Source organism: Aphis gossypii, chromosome 1 (assembly GCF_020184175.1).
Source record: "Aphis gossypii isolate Hap1 chromosome 1, ASM2018417v2, whole genome shotgun sequence".
Taxonomy (NCBI): domain Eukaryota; kingdom Metazoa; phylum Arthropoda; class Insecta; order Hemiptera; family Aphididae; genus Aphis; species Aphis gossypii.
In genome coordinates, this window is record NC_065530.1 from 74,394,708 (window position 1) to 74,422,150 (window position 27,443).

Below are 27,443 nucleotides of genomic sequence, written 5' to 3' on the forward strand. Positions count from 1 at the left end.
ACAATTTTATTTATCTTCTTTTATCACTTAAAATAATAGTTTTATTATTTAACAAAAGTTTACACAACATAAATATTTTATGTAAAAACAATATTTGTAATAATATTATGTACCTATACCGGCTATACCTACAGTAAATATTTTTGTTTGAAGAAGAATTGACGGTCAAAGTCTGTGAGATCTCCTTATAAAAATAGGCTGAGAGACATTTCTTAAGTAGTTAAATTTTTTATTTCCATTTAATATTCAAAAATGATAATGTGAATTTTGAAGTTTTAATATTTAGACAACGACGAAGTTAATAGAAAAGATAAACAAGATGAAACACTAAGTCAATCTATATACATATACCTAAATATATAATTTATTTATATATATAATATATATAGACATATAGTTTATATTTAAAGTCCCCCAAAAAATTTTAAAATTAAATTCAAAAAATCATAAATGAATATTTTCAGAGAACAAACGACTTCGATATAGTCGACTTCACAGTCATGTTTAGACGAAACAAAAATAGTTTATATAAATATATATTTTTTTTTTTTTTTTGAATAAATAAACGATAGAACACGGAAACAATTACTAAATAATTGTTCTAAACTACGCACGCGTCTTATGTAAAAACCTAACTTAGATTAAATAATATAGAGCGGCGGTCATTCGGATAACCAAACGGTAAACTACCTATTAGTTACATTAATATAAATTATAAAAAGCAACCATATAGGCAAGGCTGGGCATTAACGAGTTAATAAGTTAAAGTTAAGTTACTTTTAACTAAGATAATTAACGAGTTACTTTTTTTTTTAGAAGTAACTTCTAACTTAACGAGTTATATTTTTTCCGAAGTTATTCAGTAACTAGCGAGTTAATTAATTTTATTGGTACGGTAAGTTAATTTTTTTCCTAAACCACAGATTTAAAAGAAATTCAATTTTGTACAAATTAATTTTATAAAAAAAAATCTGAAATTTTAAATATATTAATTAATAATTATTAGACAATAATTTATAAAAATAATTATCATATGACATAATATTGCATATTCACAGAAAATATTATATAACTATAAAGTTAATTATAAACGGAAATTTTATAGGGGTAACCTCTTCATTAATATGTTATTTGTTAGCTTAAAAAAAGGTAGGCAGGTATAATTATTAATTTTATACTAAAAAAAAAAGTAACTTATTTTTAACTAAGTTAAGTTACTTTTATTTTCTAATTAACTTGTAACTTTTGCAAGTTAAAAAAAAATAGAAGTAACTTTTAACTTTAAACTTAACTTACTTTTTTCTATATTAACTTAACTTAATGAGTTAAAAAAAATAGTTAACTTGCCCAGCCTTGCATATAGGTAGCTAAAAAAATAGTATTGTATGAATTATAATCGAAACATTTCAAATTTTATGCCGTTAAATCGAAATTGTTCATCATAATTATAGTAATTAATAGTATATGCCGATCAGTGGCGTATTTAGGGGGGAGGGGTAATATGGATGTTAGACAACCCCCATCGGCTGTATGTATTATTTTTGTTGTAGTATTGTTGTCTTAGTATTATTATTATTTATTTTATGTGGTTTAAAATAAAAAGTATTATATAACTAACACATATAGGTACTTATTATAATGATAATTTATATCAATATATGATTTTTGTTAATGTATTATAGGAGATGAGGGTTCCTTCCCCACCTTCCATGACACTATTAAAATATGTTGAAACACCCCCGTAAAATGAATTTTAGATGCCGAAACTTTAATGTTTCTTGTATAGCATAACTAAGAATATGAACATATTTTTTGGAAGCAGGGGTCTATTACATGGTTAGTCAAAACTCAAATTTAATCAATAATCAACCATTGGCTATTATGACCACGGACATGGACTTAAATTATTTTTTCATTTAAGACTTTAAGGACCTTTTATTAAAAATTGATGACATACAAGCGTTTTTGTTGTTTTAGTGTGAGCAAATATGTGTTTTAACTGTATACACAATAGAGGCACTTAGATACCCAACAATGTAAATATTATTACTTATATTTTATTACGAATAATATTAACATTTAACGCTCGACCTATAAAGTTATAACTTATTAACTAGCTCAATTCACGCGGGAGATTATAAAAGCTTCTTTCAATTATTAGTTCACGATTTAAATGTATTCGTGTACTATTTTAATATATAGGTACATAACCACCAGAGTACCTACTAAACACTTTTTTTATTATATCTTATCGATTGATTGGTTATTAATTATTATTATACGGCCTAGATCTGTCCCTAATTATTATAGGTACCTACTTATATTAACTAGTGTTTCAGGTGCTTTTAATGATTATACAATTATTCTTCATTCTTGTTACATCTTACATTATGTCAAATTTAAAAAAATTTAACTGGACGTCACACTAAGATTTATTATCACCGTATTATAACCTAACGTCATCTTACATGTACTAGGTAACTAGTCTAAGTAGAAATTAAATCTATGTAAACGGTATAAGTACAGACAGTATTGTGTATTGTGCAAACTGTTCATTGCGAATAAATGTGTGTGTAATCGTGCGGTTTTTGATTTACTGTCGTTATTCTCTTAGACGTGGGGTCCGGCGTTTGTGTCTATAAATCAAATTAAAAAAGTTAATTTTTGTGATTTGAATATTTTTAAAAAAAACTATTAGGTATAACAGGACGCTGAACCCGCATTTATAAACTGCCATTGTTTTGTGTTACGCATTATATAATAAACTCACGTTCAAACAATGTCCTTCAAATTTGGTTTAAACGAAAAATTCAAGGCTACATAAGCACCTATTTAACAATATTCGTGATGATTTTGACTATCAAGAAAACTATTTTAATGTAAGTAAATTACTAAGAAACATTTTACATAGGTAAACATTTAAAAATGGCTCTCTGGCCTCCAAACCTCATCTTCAACAGGAGTGTTAAGCAAAAATATCTCACCGGACGACGGTTACAGACATTAAACATAATTTTAGAAAACATAATTGTCTTATTACCTCTTGAGTAAAATTCAAAAGACACAGTGAGACACATTCCTTTCAGTTGCAAATGTTGAAATAAACGTTAGTTAACTTACTCATGTTCAAAAAAAAAAGACTGCAATAAATATGTAAATTCAGGTGTAGTATATTATAGCAAATCACGACACATACCAAAATAATAATTTATTGACGCTACAGTAGTAACGACAATATTATTAAAATTACAGTAAAATAATGTCGACTTTGTAAATTCGGTATACGTAAATATTATTTGGTTAAAATTTTTTAATTTATTGTAAAACTTGTCATAAATTCCAATACATTATTTTTTTTTCCTGTCCCATTTTATTATTATTTATTATGTATAAAAATAATAAAACCTTGATGTATACATAAAAAATACATTAATAAAAACATTAGTTACTCTTAATATTATATAGTAAAATATGTTTAATAAATATTGTGCGTGTAAATAATAAGCTTATATAATGTTTATATATTATACATAAATACATTTATACCATTGGCAGTATTATATTATGTCTGTAAATGTGTCTTTTGACAATTAAAAGAAGAGTAGGTAGGTTGGTACCAACCTACCTCATAAAATTTTAAACTCAGTTAGAATTATAATTTATAATATAATTCTATAATATGAGGTATAGTAGATAATAAGTAGGTACCTACCTGTTTACTTCATATTTACGATAAAAATTATATTAAATAATATAGGTATGTACCTATTTAGTAATTGTATATAATATTAAGTACCTACCTATGTAAGTAATGAAAAAAAAAATACAAAATAGAGTTAATGAGAGGCTATATTATATGAATCGATTTATTTCACTTATTTATCTACCTATTACTTGTAAGTACCTACTTATAAATTATAGTATGATATGCGATACAAGCTTACAATTTTAAATAAATTTAACAATGTCCATGCATATTGTACATAATTATATTATTTATAATATATCTAATATCTGTCATTTTTTTTTTTTTTTTTTTTTGAAATAATATTGTAGGTATTTAAAATTAAAAATCTAATTGATGAATGGACTCACAGTAATTTCGTAGCAATTAATATCGAAAATATAATGATGCGTCTTATTTATAAGGCGCCAAAAAATAAAAATCATTACAATAGTATGGATTGGTTAATAGCGATTACGCGACGTTGCGACGATTAACATAGCATTTTTATAAACAGCCGTGTGTAGGTGGATATAATATTGTAATTATTTAAGGTCCTAAAAATAATAATTAATAGTTAGCCATCTAGAACTAGTCACTTGCGTAGTCAGGATTGTTTTAATTTTATATTAAAATTTAACATGTCGAAACTCCTATTGGTATAGTTATAAATGTTATAATTGATTATAGAATAGACACATAGACTATAACGGGGTGGCCAAATTGCGACTCGCGAGCCGCGTGTGGCTGTCGTCATAGCCTGCAGATGTGGCTCGTGTCTTTTTTATAAAATCAAAGTTTACTTACTACAGTTATAATTTTAATTTTTTTTAGTAAGTGTTTATTAAAATTCATCAAGTTTTATAAAATGTATTTATAAACATTTTGGCTCTTGGTATAATTGTATTTGTCTATATGGCTCGCGAACGCCTCTAGAACAGTATATTCCACGACCTTGGAAGATATCTTCTAAAAGCGTGAATAATATCAAATATGAAATAAAATTCAAAACCCTATGATAATAAGTAGGTACCTATAGTTATGTTTTGTATAATCGATTGTTTTAACAGCCTGCAAAACAGTTAACCCCCTTCTGGTTACCCCACTGATATAGTAGGTACCTATATACTGTATGCGCATAAACATATTATATATTACTGCGATTTGTAGGTACTTTCTATTTTTATAGTTATTTATTTTTTACGCAATTATCAATAATCATCAACTTAGATTGTTTAAATTTATTTCAATAATTACATTTAAATTATCATTTAAAAGTTAATATTTAAAGTTTTGTTCATACTTTCATAGGTAGAGCTAAGTATATGTTTACAAGACACAAATAATATAGTAGGTAATCAATAAATGTACATACACCTTACACCTGCAAATGCTACTCATGTAAATATTATATTATTTAGGTTTGGTAGGTGTAACACATAAATAAACTCTACTGAATTTACTAACAAATATAAATAAATTATAAAAATCGATAATAAATATAATACAAATCTAAATCAAAAGAACTAACAAAAAATAATAATTATATATTATCACGTACCTAATTACAGTACACTGTACAATTTGGAATAAAAACGGATATAAATATTTAATTGTACCTATATCACAATTATTACAATCTATAGACTAAATTATGTAAAAATTAAAAAAAACATCTAACCAAATGAATATGATATGAGGTGATAATTAATAGTTAGATTGTAAGTACTTGAGCGCAACTAGATTCCTAATCATACGATACCTACACGCATTGCTCTGCTGGTGAAAAGTTCAAAAGTGTCTTATTGGTTGTTACGATGAATTTTAAATTTTAAGTGTTATTCGTGTTTGAAGTCTAATCCTACAATAAATACATGTGGTTTTAACAGATTATAAAAAGTGATATAATAGTTAATTAACCAATAATGAATTATATCTACTTTGTTTATTTGATGAATAAATTTCATTAGGTATATTAATTTTTCCGGACGTATTCTTAAATTAATTAAGTACCTATGTCTGGTTAGATTAATTATCAAATACTTTAGAGCAGTGTTTCTCAACCTTTTTAGTGTCGCGACCCCCAAAATAGGTATAAAATATGGTAAATCGCCCCCCATGTATATTAAGTACAAATTTAAACAATAAAAAATATCATAGGTATCATCAACCAATTAACCAAAGGAAATATACTATTTATAAATACCATGCATGCGTAGTACCCAATTTATACTTGTTACAGGTATAAGTATTTTTTTATTTGATAAGAAATGTTTAACAAAAATGTTTGTTTTGTAAATTATCGTTTTATTATTTTTGACCTACGTGACCCCAAGTTAAGATGATCGCGAACCCCAGGTTGAGAAACACTGCTTTAGAGAATTTAAAACTCTACAAAGCGTATTGTTTTGAATTACATGTTTATTATCCTATGATGTTACAGACAGTAGATTTGTGGTTAAGCAAAATAAATAAACTTACCAAAGATTTTAATTTAATGTTAACAAACGGATTACATTTTACTACCATATTATTATGTACGTTGTACGTGTATTAATTTTAAATAAACTCATTCTTATATATATTTATTTTATAATCTATAACATTACTACTAAACATCTATATTCTATACAATACTTCTTCTAATAGCATTATGATTTGGATATTTAATTATATTTAAATTTAAATTTAAATATTTAAAAAAAAAAAATTGTATCGACGAGTTTTTACCAAAATTACTTTAAATACTTTTTTTTTTTTTTATATAAATTATGATTAAAAAGGACCTTTCAACTTAATACAAAATACAAAAAATGTTATGTTCAAAATACCTATTAGTATTGTATTAAATAAATTATGGATACTACATAATATGCATTAACAGCCAAATAAACTTATTTTATCTACGCTGCGCATCATCGGCATAATATATTTTGTTATAATATAAGATGTTATAACACTATCTTGCTATATTAATTTTTTGTAGATATAGTTAATAATCCTATTTTATTTTGTATATAATGATAAGACATATTATACATTAATCGCAGGTACATATGTAATGTACTTGATGGTATAAACACAGAATAGATTAAATTTAATCTATTCTGTGGTATAAATACCTACCTTCTTGGTGTTTTATTTTTTTATAAAAACTCAATTATTATTTAAATAATGGATAAACTTATACATTTGTGTGATACAAATATATAGTAATATATTTTAGTTTATTTCATGATGATAATTAAATAAACTATACTCTGTTCAAGTAAAAAAAAAACACAACCAACCAACAGCCAATTAATATGCAAGGGCACAGCTATACAACATGGTAAGCAAATAAATGGTTGACTTAGTGGGGAGGACAAGCAGGTATTGCATGGCCGTCATCCGATGAAGATTGGTCGCTTCTTAATTATAAGAAAGACAGTTATTAATTATTCTTTATTTTTTCATACTACGAAAAAGAAAAATTAGAATTTATAATTTTGATTAAAGGTTTTGTATTAAAATGTCTTAATAGGAAATTAAACTTACTACAGGATTAAATAGTAGAAAAATTTCACAGGTAATACAATTATGTACATTCAAATTTTTAAAAAATTGGTTTATTTAATGTTTTGAAGACATTCTCTTCTTTTTAGCAATTCTACCCTTATTCTTTCCTTTCATATTTGATTTCCCACTACCACCAAATGTACTTTCTGTAGTGTTTCCTTTCATGCCTCGTTTTTTACCACCAAATCCATACTTTGTGTCTTTTCCTTTTCTTTTATGTTGTGATCTATAAAATAAGACAATATAAATTAACATATTTTTAAAATATATTATAACATCACAATCATACAAATAAATAGTAATTTTAAAATTTAACTATGATAAAGAAACATACTTAGATTACTTCTTTGACGCCCAAAAATGTATATTTAAATAGATTATGTAAAATTTAAGAGAGCCCAGGTCATCTGCTCACTTAAACTTTACCCTAAAAAAATCAAATTCATAACTTATATTGATCATAATTAGATCAATATAAATTAATTTGATTTTTATTATAATTTAATTGATAAAGAGTATCTTGATTAAATTAATAATGTATATATTCGAAAATACCTAAATACCCATTATAAAGATATTATTGTTTCGATTAAATATTCAATAAATCGGATAGAGTCCGGATTAGTGAGACTACTGTAATATATTATAAAAATGTAAAAAACATTTTTAATTAATTTCATAATCCAAGTTATTTGCATAATTTAATGTTAAATAATAATTTAAATTTTAAATACCTTGTAAGATTTTTTTTCTTGTCACCGCCATCATCTTTTTTTTTATTTTTCTTTCCACTATCCGTTTCCAAAAAGTCTAAATCATTTCTTAAACCTTTTCTAAACTTCTTAATATTTTCATTAAGTTCACGTTTTTGTTTGTGTTTTTCTTGTATAGCTGCTACTTGTTTCTCTTTAGCTAATTTTTTTTCTTGCCTAATACGTCGCACTTTTTCTGTTTGTTCTAGAGCAGTCTTTCTTTGTAAGAGTGCATGTCGGACCTTTTGCATATGTTCATCAGATTTAAACATTTCTGCAAAATAATCTTCAGGCCGATGTGTAGGTATATTATGTTTTCGTAACAATTCTATGCCACGCATAACAGCTGATTGGGCTTGACGATGGAACATGGTTTCTCGTTTAAAATCATTTAATGCAACTTCATCAATTTTACCAGCTTTAAGAAATTGTTGTTGTTCAGTAATCTGAAATAATAAGAAAATATTGTAATTTGTGATAAAGATAAGTAATTTAAAGACACTAGATTTTTATTTGAGTAATCCATGCACGGTTAATACGGAAACATTAATTTAAATAATACATTTAACAAATAATACAATTTCATTTAAATGTTTTAAAATGTGCATACAACAAAAAAGCATGAATAATTTAAGGTTTTACACAAATTAGATTTGTTAACACTAATTGAAATACAGTTGAAATAATCTATCTTTATTTATTAAGTTTTATTATATTAATAACATAATTATTAATTAATAGGTTCTAACTGTTGCAACAGTAAATAATATTTCTTTAAAATTAAAAATAACAACATATCATCCTACACCAGGGTTGTAATAAAAACAGAACAAGAACATACATACATGGTATACATTTGTTACACATAAGATGGGTTATGACTTATGATTGATTATGTGAGTACTTGAGCATGGTGTATAGTGTGCATGCTTAGTACCTATACTAGTGATATTGACTTGATGCAGAAAGAGGAAATGGTTTAGGTTTTTATTCTTATTATGCCATTGATTAGGTAATTAATAAAAAAAAGTAAGTTGTAGTAATATAAATTAATTTTCGAAATCAAATTTACATGTATAATTTGTTACTTTAAATTTATTTATGAAATTTAAGATATTTAGGTATAAAAAATATAACAATTAAATACATACTTCCATTGAAAGCTCAGGAGCTAATGGAGCAGCTTCAGCCACAATATCAAGTCGTTCACTCCATGGTAAGCTACTTTGAAATGAAGCAATAGCTTCTTTTATTCCATTCTAAAAGAAAAATAAGCAATGAGTAATTTTTCCAAATATTTCATTTCATAAAAACAATTATGTTTAAAAAATATTTCTTCGTCTTTATCCCACACAATTGGGATGTACTACCCTTGACTCTAAAACATTCCTATAAGACATAATATTCTCCTTAATTAATTAGTTATATAATAATAATATTACTTACAACATTGTTAATGAATACTTTATTTTCTTCTACGGGTATATTCAAACCAGGTTTTAATTTACCAGATGCATACAATTCCAACAACTAAAAACAATTTGCAAAATTCAATGAATAAAATATGAATTAGTTAATAATAAATAGATATGATAATTGTATAGTATAAACTAATATAGAGAGAACATTTTACATAAACCAATTAAAAATTAAATAGTACCTATATACCAAGTACAATCAACTCAAATTTATAGTCAAGTTAAAAAAAAACTATTTTTATCAATTAAATTATTAATTGATTTCATAACTAATTAAGAAACAGGTGATATTTTTATTGTTTATTAGTTAATATATAAAAAAAAATGACAAATTGATTCAAAATTAAACAACACTTGGTATCTTAGGTTTAATTTTGAAATATATTTCATTCCATAAATAAACGAGTTCATCAATGATTATGACTAATAACCATTATAACATTAAAAAATAATAATAATCTTAAATATTTTGAATCCAAACATTCCAAACATATTGTCTTTAAGCTGTCTGGTTCCTAAGTTAAACAGTAATTTCAATTTTCTTCAAACATTTTAAAACAATTCAATTTCACTTAATTTAATTATTAAAAAAATTATAATTTTCAACTCTGCGTGTTGAATTCTTGAATCACGTATATTATTGAACATTTATATTTTATACTATACATCATGGTATACGAGGAAATTTAGAAAAAATTATAATTATAATTTATTTATTTAATAACTTACCTCTTCCTCAGAATCGACATCCGAAGACATAACGATAGGCATTATAATATTATAATTAATGGAGAAAAAACAAATAAAAAGAGATTGCGTTAAGTGTAAAAATTGAATACTAAAATATATTGAACAAAACAACTAACAACTAACAAGCAATTCAAACATGTGCGTCGTATCACTTGTATTTGAAATTTTAATTATCAATTTCAAGATAGCTCATATCAATTAACAATAAAACCATGGTTTAAAACATGAAGTACCATGTTACAACTATGGAACACAAAATGATTAGCGTCATGGAAATAAAAAAAAAATCTTTATTAACAAAAAAAAAAAAAACTGGGAAATATAAATGTCATACTTACGTCCAAAATAAAACATTTTTCAGTTATTTTTTTTCATTATTATTATTTTGATTTCTAAATGATTTGTGATCAAATATAAAAACAGCAAAATAATATAGTTATCAGTAGTTTTTATTTTTATTTTATGTAAATTAATTTTTCTATGAAGCGGGTACGACGCGACTAGTATATTACTATAATAGATATTTTATAGCAGCTTTATAAAAAAACAATATACTTTTTCCCGGCGAATTCTCTTGCGGCATGGTTTATTTTAATTCTTACTGTAAATCTAATAAATATCGGAAATCAAATTTCGTAGCGAAAATGCGATTACAGATTAAACATACCAATGTTCATTTACTTTTCACACATTGACATCGCCAAAATGTAAAATTAATATTATGAAATGCCTGAATACTACTCCTTAAAACATAGTATACTTCAGCCCCCATAAGTAAAAGCATATTTTAATAACACACGAGTAATAAAAAATAGTCATTAGTTTAGATAACAAATTTAAAATTTCTTAAAATCGATGATCATGCCTACCACTTACCTTATGATGTGTACTTGTTTTAGTATAGTACTGATACACAAATACCAATGTAAAATAACAAGTATTTTATTATTTCTACATAATTGCATTGAATAACTATTTTAAATTTTGAGTTAAGCAATGGATGCAATTAGTTTTTCAAAAACAGTGTTCATTTATGTATGTGATACAATATGTAAACCAGTCTTTTTCCAGAAAAATGTTACAATGTTAAGGATAGTTTCTGATAGAAAACAACACATACGTGAAATTATTTTTTTCAAACGATTAAATCAAACAAAACTGTTCATACAGAATCTACTCGTAAAATATTATAACTATATGAATATAATAAGACACTGTTTTCAAATTTTAATATCGATATTTTTGATAATACTTAGTTAAATAACTTTGCACAGGATCTAAATAAAAAATAATCCACACCCAGCGTTATTTTTAAGTTACAAAAATAAGATTCAATATTCTTTTTAAGTCCATTTTTTATTATTTTTAACCCAACTATACTGAATTAAAAGCTCAGAAAAAAAATACATATTTATATTTAAATTATATTATAATAGTATAAAAATTATTGTGCTTTATATATTTATATTAACTAATATTGACTGAAAATAGGTACAAAATAAGATATCCATAGAATAATGAAACAATTATTATTGTTATTTCCAAGAAATTTCCATCAAATTAGTAAGTACTCTTACTATAGTTATTGGTCGACCAACCAACATTTAATATTAAATGATCATATCCATATCCGTGTAATCCTTTAATAGCTCGTTCGGCATCCATTTTAGATTTGAAATTAACAAATGCATATCCTTTACAAGCACCAGTGACCTTATTAGATGCCAAGAAAATTCGAGCAACTTGACCAAATTTGTTCACTAATTCGCTTAAATCAGCTTCAGATGTACTTTCAGAAGATTTTCTATACGGATAGCAGGTACTTCGTCATAACCACGTGAATATGGATCTCGTTTTCCGGCTGTATTTGTGGCTCCTTCTCTTGCTGACGGGGGAATATATGGTCTAAAACAAAACAAACGATTAAGAATACTACCTCGAATACTATTTTGTACATGTTACCTAACAATATACTAGAATAATTTTAAGAGAGTTCAAGAATCAAGTTATTATTTATCTTGAATACATGTAATACAATTTATCTTTGTTCCTCAAAAAAAATAAATATAAAAAAAAAAACCTAATATGACATAAACTGATACTATTTACTATAGATACAATACATAATATATTACATATTGTGCAGAAGACGGATATGAGTATTAATTGATTATGTCCTCATACAATTAACATTTTAGTAAATGAAAAGACATTGTATATATACCTGTTGGTACTGGTATTTTTCTCAGGCTCTGGTACCTTTTCTTGGACCAGTTTTTTATCTTCAATGACCAAACCAGTACCTTTGAGATGACATGAAAATGACCAATGCTCTCCGCCACAATTTCGGCACTTAATGTTCATGTTCACATTCTTTAATTTATCCAATGGGTTTTCTTCAACCTTATCACCATCCTTACCGGATAAGAATTGCATCTGTATTTCTTCGGCAGGAATCGTAGTAGAAGTATTTGGTCCGGGTTTATCATTACGAGAATCACCAAATTTACTCCATGTCTTTCGCTCAGCAATAGTTTTAGACACTAATCGTTTTTCAATTTTATATGTACGAACTACCTTTTCTTTTTTATCATCCTTGTTCCAACGATATTCAGTAATAATTTTGGTATTGCCGTGTGTATCAACTTTTGGTGGTGGCAAAGTGGTTTTCTCCAAATGATCTTCAACCTCATCTGCCCAACTGGATTTGATCAAATCTTTAGTATGCATCCTTGAATCTATACAATTAGTAAGTAACTATAACAAATTTACATCATGATATTATATTGATAATCAAATGTTACCTACCTACTTAGATGAATACTTATTATAATGGGAAGCCCTTATTAAATGTAGAAATCCAAATGAAATCGATGAGTCTAGTGACGCTATTAACTCGTAGTATAAGTTAATAGTTATTCAAGTCGTAAACTCGTAACTCGACGTAAGAACTAAAGAGTGAGCTTCCTATCAGTGTATCACAATTAAGAGCTAAGTTGGCAAGTAAGTTGTGGTGTGAAGAGAGGTTAGTTAACAATGATAACACAATATCACGCGACACGATAAAAATATTTAAAGGTTATAGGGCCGGTTGCACAAAGCTATATTGGTTCAAATATGGTTCGATATTTTTCAATCATAAAAGTTATAAACAAAAATGTTGTTATTTTTGTACAAACCCGTAAACTGAATGCGTGAAATTTAATACTTCAATAATGTTATAAAATTTAAAGTCAAGATCACGAAATGTGAACTATTATAATTTATTCAAGATAACGAGAGTACATTGTATAGCCTACTACGACGCCGTGCAATATAATATTAATGTATTAAAAAAAAGTTTCAATTTCATAAGGTTAATATAATACAACACTTAAAACCATTCACATAATATTACTTTGTACGTTTCATAATTTTGATTTCATATTTTTATCCATATCATCAAATTCAATATATTTTTATTATCTTGATTTTATCCAATGTTCTTATTTCTTAATAGTTTAATACTTTAATACTCTTAATTTATTGTATTGTTGTATATTTTAACAATACTAATAAATTGTACAATATAAATATAAAAATTATATTTTTTGAAAAATAGCAAATTATTGCTCTCATACTATATAATATTGGTATTTATTGTAACAGATTTCCACAAAGGTACCTAGTTGTTGATAATTTTAAGTGCTTACATGGTAACATAAATTGTTGTAAATGTTGTCATACCTACCTATAAAATTCACATTATATCGTTAATATCAAACAGTAATTTCCCAATGTCCTCAATCGTTATAAAAAGAATAATAATTAGACATTTGTCCGCAATTAGTATCTTATATTTGTGTCCGCAATTCGTGTGTTATCTTGTTTTTTCGATGTTCTCTTGCATTGTTCTGTCGACATAATTACGAATCTTCGCTTTAAAGTTGAGCGCGTATACGTAATTATAAATACAAAATACAACTCTTTTTGGTCCCACAATATAATACCTAGTAATATTTTTTTATTTTGCTTATTTAAAATGCTGGCCTGGTAACCTATGGTACAAGATTGACATTTACAATAATAAACAATAATAATAAAACTCTGAGAAAAACAAGGCTCAATATTAGAGAGAGAGAGAGAAGGGTCAATATTGGCAGTGCGCATAAAACGGATGATCAGTGAGTTAAGATAGTAATTAGAGGAAGAGAAGGGTATGTGGAACAGAACAGATGATCGTGTGCGGCAGCAAGGGACATTAAACGAAACATGAAATAGTGATTCGTGATTGTCAGTTTTAGAGGAACGAAGATTAAATAGAAATTATATATTTGTTGGATGGCGACGGTCAGTGAGACTTACTAGGTAAAAGAGGCGTTGGATTGGTTTGTAATCGTGAGGTGAACAGGGTACATTTAATTTGAAGGCAGTGTGACGGAGGAATTTTCTTTGAACTTTTTTAATCATACTCCGTGCAGAGGCGGTGGACGGGTCCCAGAGTATCGCTCCATACTCAAGGAGGGGACGAACTAAGGAACAGAAGAGAGCTTTTAATGGAGTGAGTAGGTGAAAATCTGTAAAGACACGATTTATGAAGCCAAGTAGCTTAAAAGGACGTTCTAGTACCCAAAATTCGACCCTGAAAACATGATTTTTTCACCAAAATAATCCTGAGAAGTTCTTCTAGGTAACTGCATGCCAGATTTTTAATTTTTTTTTTTCAAATTTTTGAAAAATTATATAAAATAGACAAAAATATATATCAAAAAACTGGCACGCAAGAAAAAAGAATATTATAATCGTCATGGGTTGAACAATATGAACAATATCGAATTCATTACTTATCTCCTGGTCTTTATAACTGATAAGTATTATTATGACCAGTGCCGCAAACACCTTCAGTGGGGTGATCTGCGCGAACCCTACTAAATGGGCATTATAAAATACATTTAGGGGTATAACTTACTACGTTACAGTAGGTACTTACTGAATTGATCTGAAAAATGTAATATCTTTTACCCTAGGGCATACAAATTCTAATTTTTGCGGTAGGTATAACACATTTACACACAAACACATCCCAAAACACCCCTACTTTGAGGAGTTATATCTCGTCAACGGATAAACGAAAAATAAAAATTTAAACGTGATAATTCATAAGAAAAAAAACCTTACTAAATTATGAAAATTTTAGTATGGGTGGTCATTTGAAAATCAAAAGTTGATGGTGGTTTACCTAATAAACATAAGGGTGAAAGTATTAAATAATTATATAGTTCTAGAACAGCGTAGATTTAAAATTTTGAAAAAAAAAAAGAAATTGAAGAAAGTGAATGCTTTTTGAGATAATGAGTGTTTTACGCTTAATCAACCATCCTGTATATGAATATAATATATGTATATTAAAATATCAACAACAATGTAACATTATTTTCATACATAAACGATATACTTTGCTGTTTTAAATCATGAATCCGTAATAATTTATAGTATATATATGTATAAATATGGACACGAGAATACACCACAAGTATGCACTTATAATTTATCATTGTATCAATGAATAAGTTTAAAATATAAATAAATAATAGTAGTAATTAATTAAATGTATCACAAGATAGAAACACCTTAACACTATATAAAAATATTATATATATACACTAAAGTTTATGTACAACATATATATTATATTGAAAATTGATGACACCTACGCGTTATGTTTGATAAACATTTAAAAACAAAAAAAATATTATAAACCTATGGCTGGCTTCTATAATTATATAGATCTAAACATCTGTATATTATACACGGCAGTATAAGGTAAAAAAAAAAAAATAATAATAATAATAATAATAGAAGCAACAATTTTACGACTGACTGACTGACTGAAAACACTCGTTTAATTTATAAGTTTGTGAATAAAATATGATAATATTTAAAAAAATATATATTATATATGGTTAATAAAAACAAAACTCGACGAAATCAATATTGCATGGTTGACAATGATTGTTTTCACGTATTAATCGTGAAGTTTGATTGATTTCTCCTATAATATTATGTACCTACTCGATTATACGTAGGTAATTATATTTTCGCATTATTATAATCGAGATTTATCAGTTAATGCGATAGTGTTATTATAGTACGCCGTGTAAATTCTTTAGTTAACCGACAAAAAATTCTACGAACGTACCTCTGTTTTTAACGAAATCATATGGTTTTAAATCGATCGCTAAATTATAATATATAAATGGAAATTACTGTGTTTAATATGATCTTTCAAATAACTCGCCGATCTGCAAGAATAGCACAAATGATTTTAAGTTTTTATTATTATTTTTTTTTTTTTTTTTTGCCCTACCTATAAAATGATGATGCGCGGACATAAACAATATTATCGAAGGAGAGAGATAGGGAAAAGACACAAAACACGTCTATGTTATAACAACAATACAATATCGTGAAAAGAAAAGTAAAAGTTAAGAGTTCAACGGATTTTGGAACCACGTGTCGAGGTCGTTGCTGTTGCCGTTGCCGTCGTCTCCGTCGGTGCGGGGACTGCGGGACGTGATCCTCAGGTCGTTTGGTAGATCGTAGCAACGGCACACGCAGCACGACGGGAACCTGAACCAGTCGGAGAATATCCCACGACAGTCGTTGGACGGGTCGTAGGCGAGCAGCCTGTGCAGGCGGTACTGCTGCTCGCACCGGCATCCCTGACGACAGAACATCTGCTTGTTCTCGAACCTGCGCAACACAAAATCATATCGGTATTATGGGTTGGACGTGTGAAACTATACGTTTATTTTATTTTTATAATACACAAGTTTATAATAATTATTATTATTCGACGACCGCGCAAAAAGAACCCAAGTGATGTGAATATTTGTGATATCCATACCGTCAACGGTTGGAAATCACTACCTAAGTCCTTCAAGGTATCGACCAGTAACTATACCTAACTGCTAGTGCGTAAAAAAAAGTGATCGTTGTGGTGATCACTATACGGCTATATATATATATATTATATATTAAATATTTATACACATTTATGTAAAGTATTAAAAAATTAGCTTTTTTAAAAAGACGAGGACGCTCCTTTTTTCGACTTAAAAATAGTAAATATATTTTTTACAACCAGTCGAATAAAATGTAATTTATTTTTTGTTTAAATATAAGTAGATACCAACGTTCCCAACAAAATATAAAGGAAGTAAACTCATTGAATTATTTTGCTACACACGTCACACTAAAATAAAAAAATTATTTAATTTTGCTAAGAGCTAAGAGTGGCCAAATGTGTACATTTTCTTATAAAAAATGGCGTGTAATTGTACTAAAATAAAGTAAAACAGAACTTTAGGTAAAAGTATTACTACAAAAAAGTAGCACTACTCCCTAAATAAGATACTCCCATAATCCATGATACTCCCATGTTTTTTTTAACATTCGATTATGTCCTTTAGCAAGGTATTAAGCAGTAAACTATTACGATATTCTCCATCATATAGGTAGGTAGCAAATTTTGTATAAAAATGTAATCTTCATTAAAATTTAGATTTTAATCAAGTGCTTCAAACTATATAGCTAGTACCTACCTAATTACATTGATTTTGATAAACATACAAATTTGACCAAAAGTATCTCCATTATCTGCCGTAAATTACTATCACCCTGCATATATATTATATAAAATTAACTATACGCAATACTCACGTGCATCGTTCCCAGTGGACATACTGCTCGAACGGATAGAGATTAAGCAGTGCGAGCACTTCACCACGAGTGTTATTTGCCCAAAACGGAGCGACCACTTCTTCCTTTACAGGGCAAGCATTACTGCAAACAAAAACACAATATGGTTCCACATAATCGAAAAAGAGATATTATAGGTAGGTATTAATGTATTATTAATTATTATTATTCTACTATTATTCAAAGGTAAATAATATGTGTTCAGTAGGAGCAGTAAACGCTCAGCTTTGTTCGTTATTGTCTGCATTTTTTGTTTTAGAACAATTAATCAAATGTCATACTATTATAGCGACTCACGGGCGTAGGTAAGGGGGGGAGTAGTTCAAACACTCCCCGAAATTAAAGATAAAAGTATTTTAAAATAAATATTGTGAATTGAACTTAATGTATATCTAGACAAATACCCCCTCCGAAAATATTTCCTATCTACGCTCATGTATAGCATAGTCGTATTATGTACACTACTATTAGACATTTTTTACTATAAAATAACTCTTAGATATTTATTGAATCATAAAATTCCAAAAAAATTCCAAACTTATAGAAATAAAAAATATGTTGTGGAAATATTCCAGATAAATTACCGAATATTTGTATATTTCATTTTTTTATAGAAATATTCCCAATGCATATCACTAAAATCAACATCATACTACTACGACAGCTAAGTAAGTACATAGTAAGGTACACTTTCTAAATCTGCTATATTATATTTTCCAAAACGAATCTACTTGTTTATACAATAATATATTTAGTATGTTTTTTTGGATTTAACGGAGGATTAGAATTCGAAGTGAAAAGTCGAGAAATAATACCTATTACAATTGCAGTTGATCAACCATTCCACCATCAAAATATTATGTATACACCATTATAATTTTAAACTTTTAAAAAACATAAAATCATGACGTGAAAGAATGTACTTATTACTCGTTTTGCATGTTATTATGTTTGTAATAAATTATAATTTTTTTTTAACCGTAGACATGATATATATATATAGGGTACTCACATGCCTTTTGATTTCTGAGTGTTGTCCGTGGCACCGCTGGTCGACTCCTGGAAGAATCCCGGTTGCTCCTGCACCTGGTCGGTGCGCTGAGTTGACGCTATCGGATCGGTGGTGGTTTCGAACAGCAATTGGTCGTCAACGGTAACGTCTTCCGCAGTGCCCTCTTCCACGTCTTCGGCGACGACCGTCGTCGTGGGCGGCACGGTGTCGGCCACGGGAGCGGCGGTAACGTTGAACGGTCGGGCGGTGGAGGTCGTAGTCGCGGTCGCGGTGGTCGCCGTCGTGGTGGTAGTGCTGGTACTGTTATTGCTAGTCGAAGCGGTGCCGGCGGAGGTCCTTGGAGTTGGCGCCGGCGGCGACGGTTGTGAGTCGTAGCGGTTCAACGACGACTCCTCCCGGCGACGGTTCCAGACGCCTCCTTCGATGTCGTTGGTGTCCATGTCGGCTCGTAACACCGATATGTGTCGCTGTTCGCCGTACATGCGTTTCATCAAACCGTGATTCTCGAAAACGAACCGTCGGACTGCGTGCCTGTACATAAATATACGAAATTTAACTTAAGGAATTTAAATCAATTTTAAGATAAACCAATTTCATGTTCACCCATTATAATATATCTATTATACATTTATACCTATAATATATATATATAGTCTCTTATAAATTGTGAATTTCAATTCTTTTTCATACAACGTCCATGAATTTTATGGTTTATAGTATTACTAAGTATATAATATTATAATATTACAATTTATAATGTATAAGCTATAGCGTATAGTTATATCCGTCAAAATAGTATTTATTAGTAAATTTTTAGTAATTCAAAAACTAATTGTAGGTGATTTTATTGTCATCGGGATAAAAATATATGCGAGGAAACTCTGCAGGGAGTAATATTTGCGCATTTTAAATAATTATAATATTATATTTAAGTAAACATTACAGAACTTAAAAGTCAAAATATGATCAAGCCCTATAGTTTTAAATCTTATTTTTTAAATTGTTGAAAACATAAATAAAAACAATTATTGATAGATAATGGATCTTAAAAATGTTGACCCTTAATTACTATTTTAATGCTTTTTTTCAAGGTCAAGCGTAACGTCACGTATATAGTTTTAAACACAGCAGCTTTGCTACAATAGTCAATAACGATTAACGGCCCATTGTTCGGATTACGATAACCGGATAAAACGTGATTAAGATAAAGAAATAAACTATACTGGCAATCGTCTGTCGCAAATCGATGACTGAAATCATAAAGTGTGTCGATAGTTTAACAACCATCCCCAGGCTATGATATTGTAAATTCGTAAAATACTAAAATGTAATGTTATGTTTAATATTCTCTTAATTATAATATAATGTACGAATATAAGTAATAATTTAAATGGTACATGCAATATGCAATATTATAGTTTTTTTATTAAGTGTACGGTGTATACCTGAGCCCTGTGGTAATACATATTTTAAATTCTGACGGTACATAGTTTTTTCAATAATGTAATGTGTTTTTTCAACATTACTGTTTCTATTGTGCAGTTAATCTTCAACTGTCAACGAGTGTCAAGGTGGTTTCTGGTAATCTAGTTGGTACTTTAGATTTTAGAGAATTTAAAAAATAAAATTCTGTGTTTTTGATAATAATCGAAAAATTAACCCAAGCAAATCAACAAAACAAGAATATGTAAGCAAAACCAGTTTTCAACAGAATTGATGTTTTTTTTTGTAATTAAAAATTGAATATAACTGTTTAAGTTTAAATGGTTAAGATTCGGACATTAAATTCAAGATTCCTCATAAGTTAACATATTATTGAACCCTAAAAGTCTCAAAAATACATTTGTATAATTTTTTTATAGACATTTCAAGTTCACATTTTGACAAAATTGGATATTTTCCCGGAAAAGTTATAACGATTTTAGAAACAACGAATCGAATTTACCATTCTATAGTATTGATATAAAAGTTACTTGATATATTATATATTATATAATAATTATATTAATTACTGATGGCAATGTGAATATATAATAAAATATCCTTAATAATACAGACTATTTCCGTTCAGAATTATTTTTTATCTGATATCCAAGTATTATTGAATTATTCAGACTACATCAGATTACATTCAGATACCTCTATTACAGCGATCTACTTTGACTAGGTACACTTTATACTTACTGTACAGCAGACCCAGTAATTCAGGTTTTTTTACGATAATTTAAATCTAACAACAATATATAATATTTATGATATATGTATATGATATACTTAGATAGCCATATAATACATAAAGTAGCACATCAATAAGTCACATTCATAATTTTATCTTGTAGATTGAGCGAAACGATGAATACATTAAATTAACAATGTGTTTTATTTACGTCTGTCATCACTTTTTGGATGTAGTAAAAATATTTAAATTTTCAATTTTGAAGGTGGTTTCTGGTATAAATAAATTGAATCTAAATAGTGCTTGTGGAGGAGGGGGTCAAAACCAAAATATTTCTAGTATTTTTCCAAATAACCAAGAAAAATAAATAAAAGTTTAAGGATAATGAGAAATTTTACGCAAAACCGGGTTTTGACAAAATTGACTTTTTTTTTGGTGTAGTTAAATGAAAAAAAATAACCATAGATGCTTGGAATTTTCTACAAATAATGTAAAACATGATATCCGTTTAAGAAAATACTCGTATGTTTGGCGTCTGCAGCTTCTATTTCTAAGAATATTTTATAATTAATTTATGAATTTAATAAAAAATATTTAATTTCATTAAAATTAAACTTTAAATGCCTACAAAAAAAATTGTGGCTGTGTATTTATTTACGATATTTTTTTAATATTGTAAGACTTGGAACCAACGAAGAACCTTATTGAATTAAATTTGTTAATTTTAGCTATAAAAATTAAAAATTTAAAGAATAATTCTTAATTTAAAAATAATTTGTAAATTTTCGTAGTTTTGACTAATTTATTTTTGATATTTTTAAATTACCTACTATATCTTAATGTTATATAAATAATTTTGTATTACACATCTTTAAGATTTTTAACCAAACATCAACATTTATAGAAAAAAAGCCAAACTTTTAAAATGTCTATACTATACTCTATACATTTTTATAGTTCAAAAACGAATTAAAATAATTTGAAAAGGATATACCTATATGTAGGTATATTGTATATAAATGTCATTATGTGGTTTTAAAATAACATAAGCTAATGATTTATCCTGATGAATGGGTCATCATCACACGACCATCTGTCAATTGCATATGTACATTTTTATAAATTAATTCAACTTGAGATAACCTGTTTATTAGATAATAACTCATCAGTCATCACTGATGTTTAAGGATTTGTTTATAGTTTTCAGGTTTTAATAAACTATATATATAAATATAAGGCATTAAAAATCTGCGTTGACTCAAGAGTTATAACATAAAATGGTCACTGATCAATCATTTTTTATAGACATAATATAATAAACTATGTACAATATATATATAAGGTAAATTAACCTAAAAACTATCGAATTGAATTGATGCGATGATAAATTATAACCTCCTTTAGTGGTATTATATTTACAAATAACAACATAAATAAATTGACCTTGACCTAAAGAAAAATCCAGAAATGTTTGTGATAGATACATGAAAATACTCTAGTTTTCCTTGAAAAGGCTTAAATTATAAATACTATAGAGTATACTTTCACCGTGTCCCTAGAATATACGTCTTATCAGATCCCAAACATATACAAATAACATCACCGTTTAAATCTAGAACTTTCACTCGCTCGTGTCATATTAGACATACTTTCACCTACATTTATGCGTGTGTTACATAAATCATGACAAACAATATAATGGGCAATTTTTTTTTCATTCACAACAAATAACCTACGTTTATCCTACGTATATTTTTGGGTAACAATGGGGTTTTTGCTTTCTAATTATTTAGTCATTGAGATTTTGGTGTCTCGGATAATATTATAATAATTATGTATTACCACGGGTACGTCGATCCAGGTACCATGCACCATGATTGAGAGTTAAAATCGCACGGCAAATCCGGAAATTTAGCTCTAGCATTGCGATACGGTTTTGTACAGGTGCTATAACCGTCGTAACCGTAACCATTGAGCTCCAACGGCAGCTGAAACAATAACAATATATTATGTCAATTATATAATTGTTTTGTAAGTACAATTCATAAATAATGACGTATTTAACATTTTCTTAGGAAAATTTCTACGCAATATTGAAATTTGAGAAAAGTATGACCTGCTTTATGTGTTATATAGGAGCGGCGTATGTCGGGCAGAAGAAAGGAGCCGTGAAAGTTATAAGCGTTGGCATTGGAAACTGTGCCATGTGGCGGCTGACGGTGATTTTTATTGTGCACACAATGTCAAGGTGCCTCAACATTGCAAGGATGAATTACGATTTTTTTTTCGTCTAGTGAAACATAATGTATACACTAAACAACTATATAATACGCGTATATCATACATTATGTGGACAATGGCTATCAAATATTTTAGTTACGGTTCCCCGGTGTCGAAAATAAAACGATTGAATTTCCAATTAACGTCTTCGGCAAAAATTGTATATATGCAAAGGTACGCAAAAACGACACCGACAATTTTCGTATACATAAATATTCAATTTGTATAATATTATTATAACCACTCGCGAAACAGTCAAAGACCTCCTCCGGTGGTGTCTTTATCTCACAAGGACGAATGAATTATTAATTCATGTACAGGTGCAGTACATCGCTCGTTCGCGCAATATAGTGTGTTGTGCAGCAAGTGTAATAATAATACATGAAAACAATATTGTAATATAGGTACAAGCCGCTAGTTTCGCAATAAATTCGCGGATTCGACGACCTCTGCGCGGGCAATGATGAACGTTATTTTTTTTTTACCACCAATCTGGTCTGACCACTTTAAACGCATTCTACGTCACGTTTTACGTATATACCTATATATGCATACGATTCTTTCGGGTTTTGCTCGTGAAGATCGCATTCAATATGGGACCGCGATGGTTGTGACTTTAAGTCTTTTTATTTTGCTAGGTAATTACTATTTTAATACATTTTTACTAATGTATATTATTACAACTTTACTTATGTAAAGAAATTTATACAGACGACGTTATACAGCATTACTTAATATTTGTATTAAGGCATATCCGTTGGTCTGAAATCATTAAACTAATGAAATATAATAGTCTATAATGAGTAATGACTAATGGCCAAATAGTTCCGCCACTCGATTTGTTGCTACAAATGACGATTAGTATATTATAAGTATATAGCTAACATGATAAATACACCGGAAGGGCAGCAAGAACATTATATGATATATTTAAGAGTTAAATCATAACACGGAATCCTGCAAAATAGACAATAATATGATAATATATCGAAAATCGCCAACAGGGTGGCTACTGGCTTCAGAAACTTTTCAAACATAGAGTAGGTGTATATAACAATATTATTATTACATAATAATTGGGGCATTATAGGCACATGTATCTGTACATGCAATTGTGTGTAATAATCCTACAAAAGACAGTTTTGATAATTATTTAAGCATTATTATTAGTTTATTATGATAAACAACAGAACAAACAATTTTGCTGGCGTATGAAAAATATGAAAAGTATTACAATTACAAATAATAAATGTAAATGGTACGTAATTGTAAAATATGTATCTTGGCTATACAAATAAATGAGAAGGTGTGCTGAATATGGGATATCTTTTTGTTTTTGCTTCTTTGCACAATTTATGGCAATAAAATTATAATCAACTAAATCAATTATAATTTTTGAATTAATTACACGAATTTTAATTCATAGTATTAACGTATTACTAAAATACAAAAAAAAATGTAATGTATTTTATATTAGGTATATATTATGTATAATACATTATACATTAGTCATATACGAGTGTATAACTAATATCGTTTATTTCAAAAAAAAAAAATTTAAAAATTCAATTCCGGATACAGTAATCATACAAAATTAAAAAATCATTATTATTTTAGTACCTAATGATTATCCTAATACCTAATCATTTCTCTATAATATTAAATACATTATATAAGTTAGTATACCATAATAAAATCACCGTAGTTAAGTACTTTTAATTCTATACAATAATAATTATTCAATGTTGTCGGCAATTTTAAAAAGTTGATTTTAAAATTTTTACATTTGTGCCATAATATATTACGCTGGAAAACCCTTAATAAAATAAAATGTACATAACTTAAATATTTGTGTTGTTACGAAAATTAAAAATAATATTTAACAACACGTGGCACAATGATTACAGTATCTTATACCTATCATATTATTATGTTTGATAAAATAATGGTACCATATATTCAACAGATAGTTCAACACACACATTTTACGGAACAGGCTATACCTAATATTCTATATTCAGCTCAACTTTACTCCTTTAAGATTTAAATGTAGTAATACGGTTGTTTACGAAACATAATATACAAGTGAATTAGATTCGTTTTCGGATAGTTAATTTATTTTTTATTTTTATTGGATAGCATATTGCGGTTTTTCTCGATATATAGAGTAATAAATGTAAAACATAATAATATATTTATTATATTAACCGTAAATATCAAATCAATGAATCTTTGAGAATAAGATAATATTGACTCGGTAGAGGGCATTGGTCCAGTTTAGTATAGGTACACTCGACCGCACTGGAAAGGTGAAGCTCCGACCTTCACCCTGCCTTGCCGATAGCTCTTCCTCTTCCTGCTACCGAGCACGCGCTTTGTTAAAACCTCGTTTTATAAATCGTTTGCGCGCATTCGGTTTACTACCTTCCGGCTCACACACATATGCATACAATGACGGCTAAAAATTATTTTATTGAGGCATGCAACGATCGCGAAGAAAAAGTCTTGTTTTATTTTATATCCAAAATCAGAGTGGTTAACAGGTGCAGCATAGAATATTTTCAGGACGGAAAAAAACGCGAAGAATTCTAGTTCGCTAGTAAAGTGATTATCGCCAAATCGCATCCCCGAAACTCGTTTATTTTATTAGGTATCGCGGAGCGTCGAACTCGAGTGAGTGTGTCCAACGGGACGGGTAAAAAATACAATTTTGTTTTAATCCTTTACCATAGCACATAATATTATGTTATACTAGCTACCTACGCGTTTAACAACGCGTCAATTGTATTTATTGCACCATATATTCATATCGTTCGACTTAAAAATATTCGCTATTAAATTGTCGATGGAAGTTTGTCTCATAATTAATGTTGTTCTCGTCGTTCCAAAACGCATCTCACGAGCATTATAACGATTTACGAAAAGCGTAAAACAAAAGATTGAATCGCGAAGGGTTGTTAAATTATTTATATAAATAAGGTAATGTACTCAATAACGTTTGATATAATATATTTAGGTATACCTACACTCGTCATCGCCATCATCAACACGTTTCCATCGACATCACAATATATTAATATATATTATTATTACATCATCAATATATAATATAATAGTATAATAGAGTACTTACTGCCCAAAGGAATAGTATCTTTAAGTACATGAGTCGTCCACATGCAGTACACTGTAGGGGCGCGCGAGACCACGCACATGGGTTTGACTGAGCTCGGCCGGGTGTCGCACGCGAGACTGACTGACTGGCCGGACGACGGCGGCGGCGGCGGCGATCGGAAAACTGGGTCAGCAGCAGCTCTCCGCATATACCGTTACGTTTAGCCTACTCGGACGGCGCGGCGGCGGTGAAGTGAGCGAGTAGAAGAAGAAGAAGACCGTACAAGACGAAGAATGAGTCGAAGATCGGTGCGGTTCCCACGCGCGCGCACCGCCGCCATCGCGTCGACAGCGCCCGCGCACGTAACACCCGATCGCGTCGCTCACTTTCACCGGCCGCCGCGTGTGTAGATATTATTATTTATTTTATGACGTGCCTATGCACGGCGCATAAACTATATACATACTATACTATACATATAATAAACCGTATAATGATAATAAATATATAATTCGAACGCGCGTGAGTCATTATACATGTTTTACATTGTTATTGTTATTATTATATTATTAGGTACCTATAGGTATTTAAAAAACGACGACGATGCGCCGAAGACGAAATTCGCGGCGGATATCCCGGCGCGATCGAACGCATTTCCCTTTTTTTCGTTCTTATATTGTTCATTATTTATTTCATTTATCCGCGACTCTTCCCTCCTCCCGTCCACACACACAACAATTACGGTAGACGGCGACGCAGTCTGTTGGTTTTCGGCGCACGTGCGTATAAAAATCGAATTTGACCGATCTCGGTCAAAACGCGCCGTCGACACGGTCGTTTGATTATGTTTTAGGTATACAT

The 27,443-nt window shown here is 28.6% G+C and overlaps 3 protein-coding genes across 3 annotated transcripts; all 3 read right to left on the reverse strand.

Annotated features, from left to right (window-relative positions):
• Positions 1 to 7,315: 7,315 nt before the first annotated feature.
• On the reverse strand, positions 7,316 to 10,408 carry LOC114119958 (probable rRNA-processing protein EBP2). The gene is made up of 5 exons (XM_027981707.2): positions 10,242 to 10,408; positions 9,481 to 9,564; positions 9,186 to 9,293; positions 8,017 to 8,480; positions 7,316 to 7,508 (listed from the first exon to the last, which is right to left on the reverse strand). Exons 1-5 carry the CDS (start codon positions 10,281 to 10,283, stop codon positions 7,337 to 7,339), a joined length of 870 nt encoding a protein of 289 aa, XP_027837508.1. The 5' UTR covers positions 10,284 to 10,408; the 3' UTR covers positions 7,316 to 7,336.
• A 1,364-nt stretch (positions 10,409 to 11,772) lies between these two features.
• Positions 11,773 to 13,774, reverse strand: LOC114119954 (eukaryotic translation initiation factor 3 subunit G-like). Its single transcript, XM_050202594.1, is given in 4 exon segments — positions 11,773 to 12,061; positions 12,064 to 12,167; positions 12,487 to 13,000; positions 13,660 to 13,774. Coding segments are annotated over 3 exon segments (849 nt in total). The 5' UTR covers positions 12,993 to 13,000; positions 13,660 to 13,774; the 3' UTR covers positions 11,773 to 11,822.
• Positions 13,775 to 16,571: 2,797 nt separating this feature from the next.
• On the reverse strand, positions 16,572 to 26,837 carry LOC114119943 (protein spaetzle 4). The gene is made up of 5 exons (XM_027981690.2): positions 26,604 to 26,837; positions 23,033 to 23,178; positions 19,015 to 19,545; positions 17,964 to 18,086; positions 16,572 to 16,994 (listed from the first exon to the last, which is right to left on the reverse strand). Exons 1-5 carry the CDS (start codon positions 26,631 to 26,633, stop codon positions 16,727 to 16,729), a joined length of 1,098 nt encoding a protein of 365 aa, XP_027837491.2. The 5' UTR covers positions 26,634 to 26,837; the 3' UTR covers positions 16,572 to 16,726.
• Between the last annotated feature and the right edge of the window lie 606 nt (positions 26,838 to 27,443).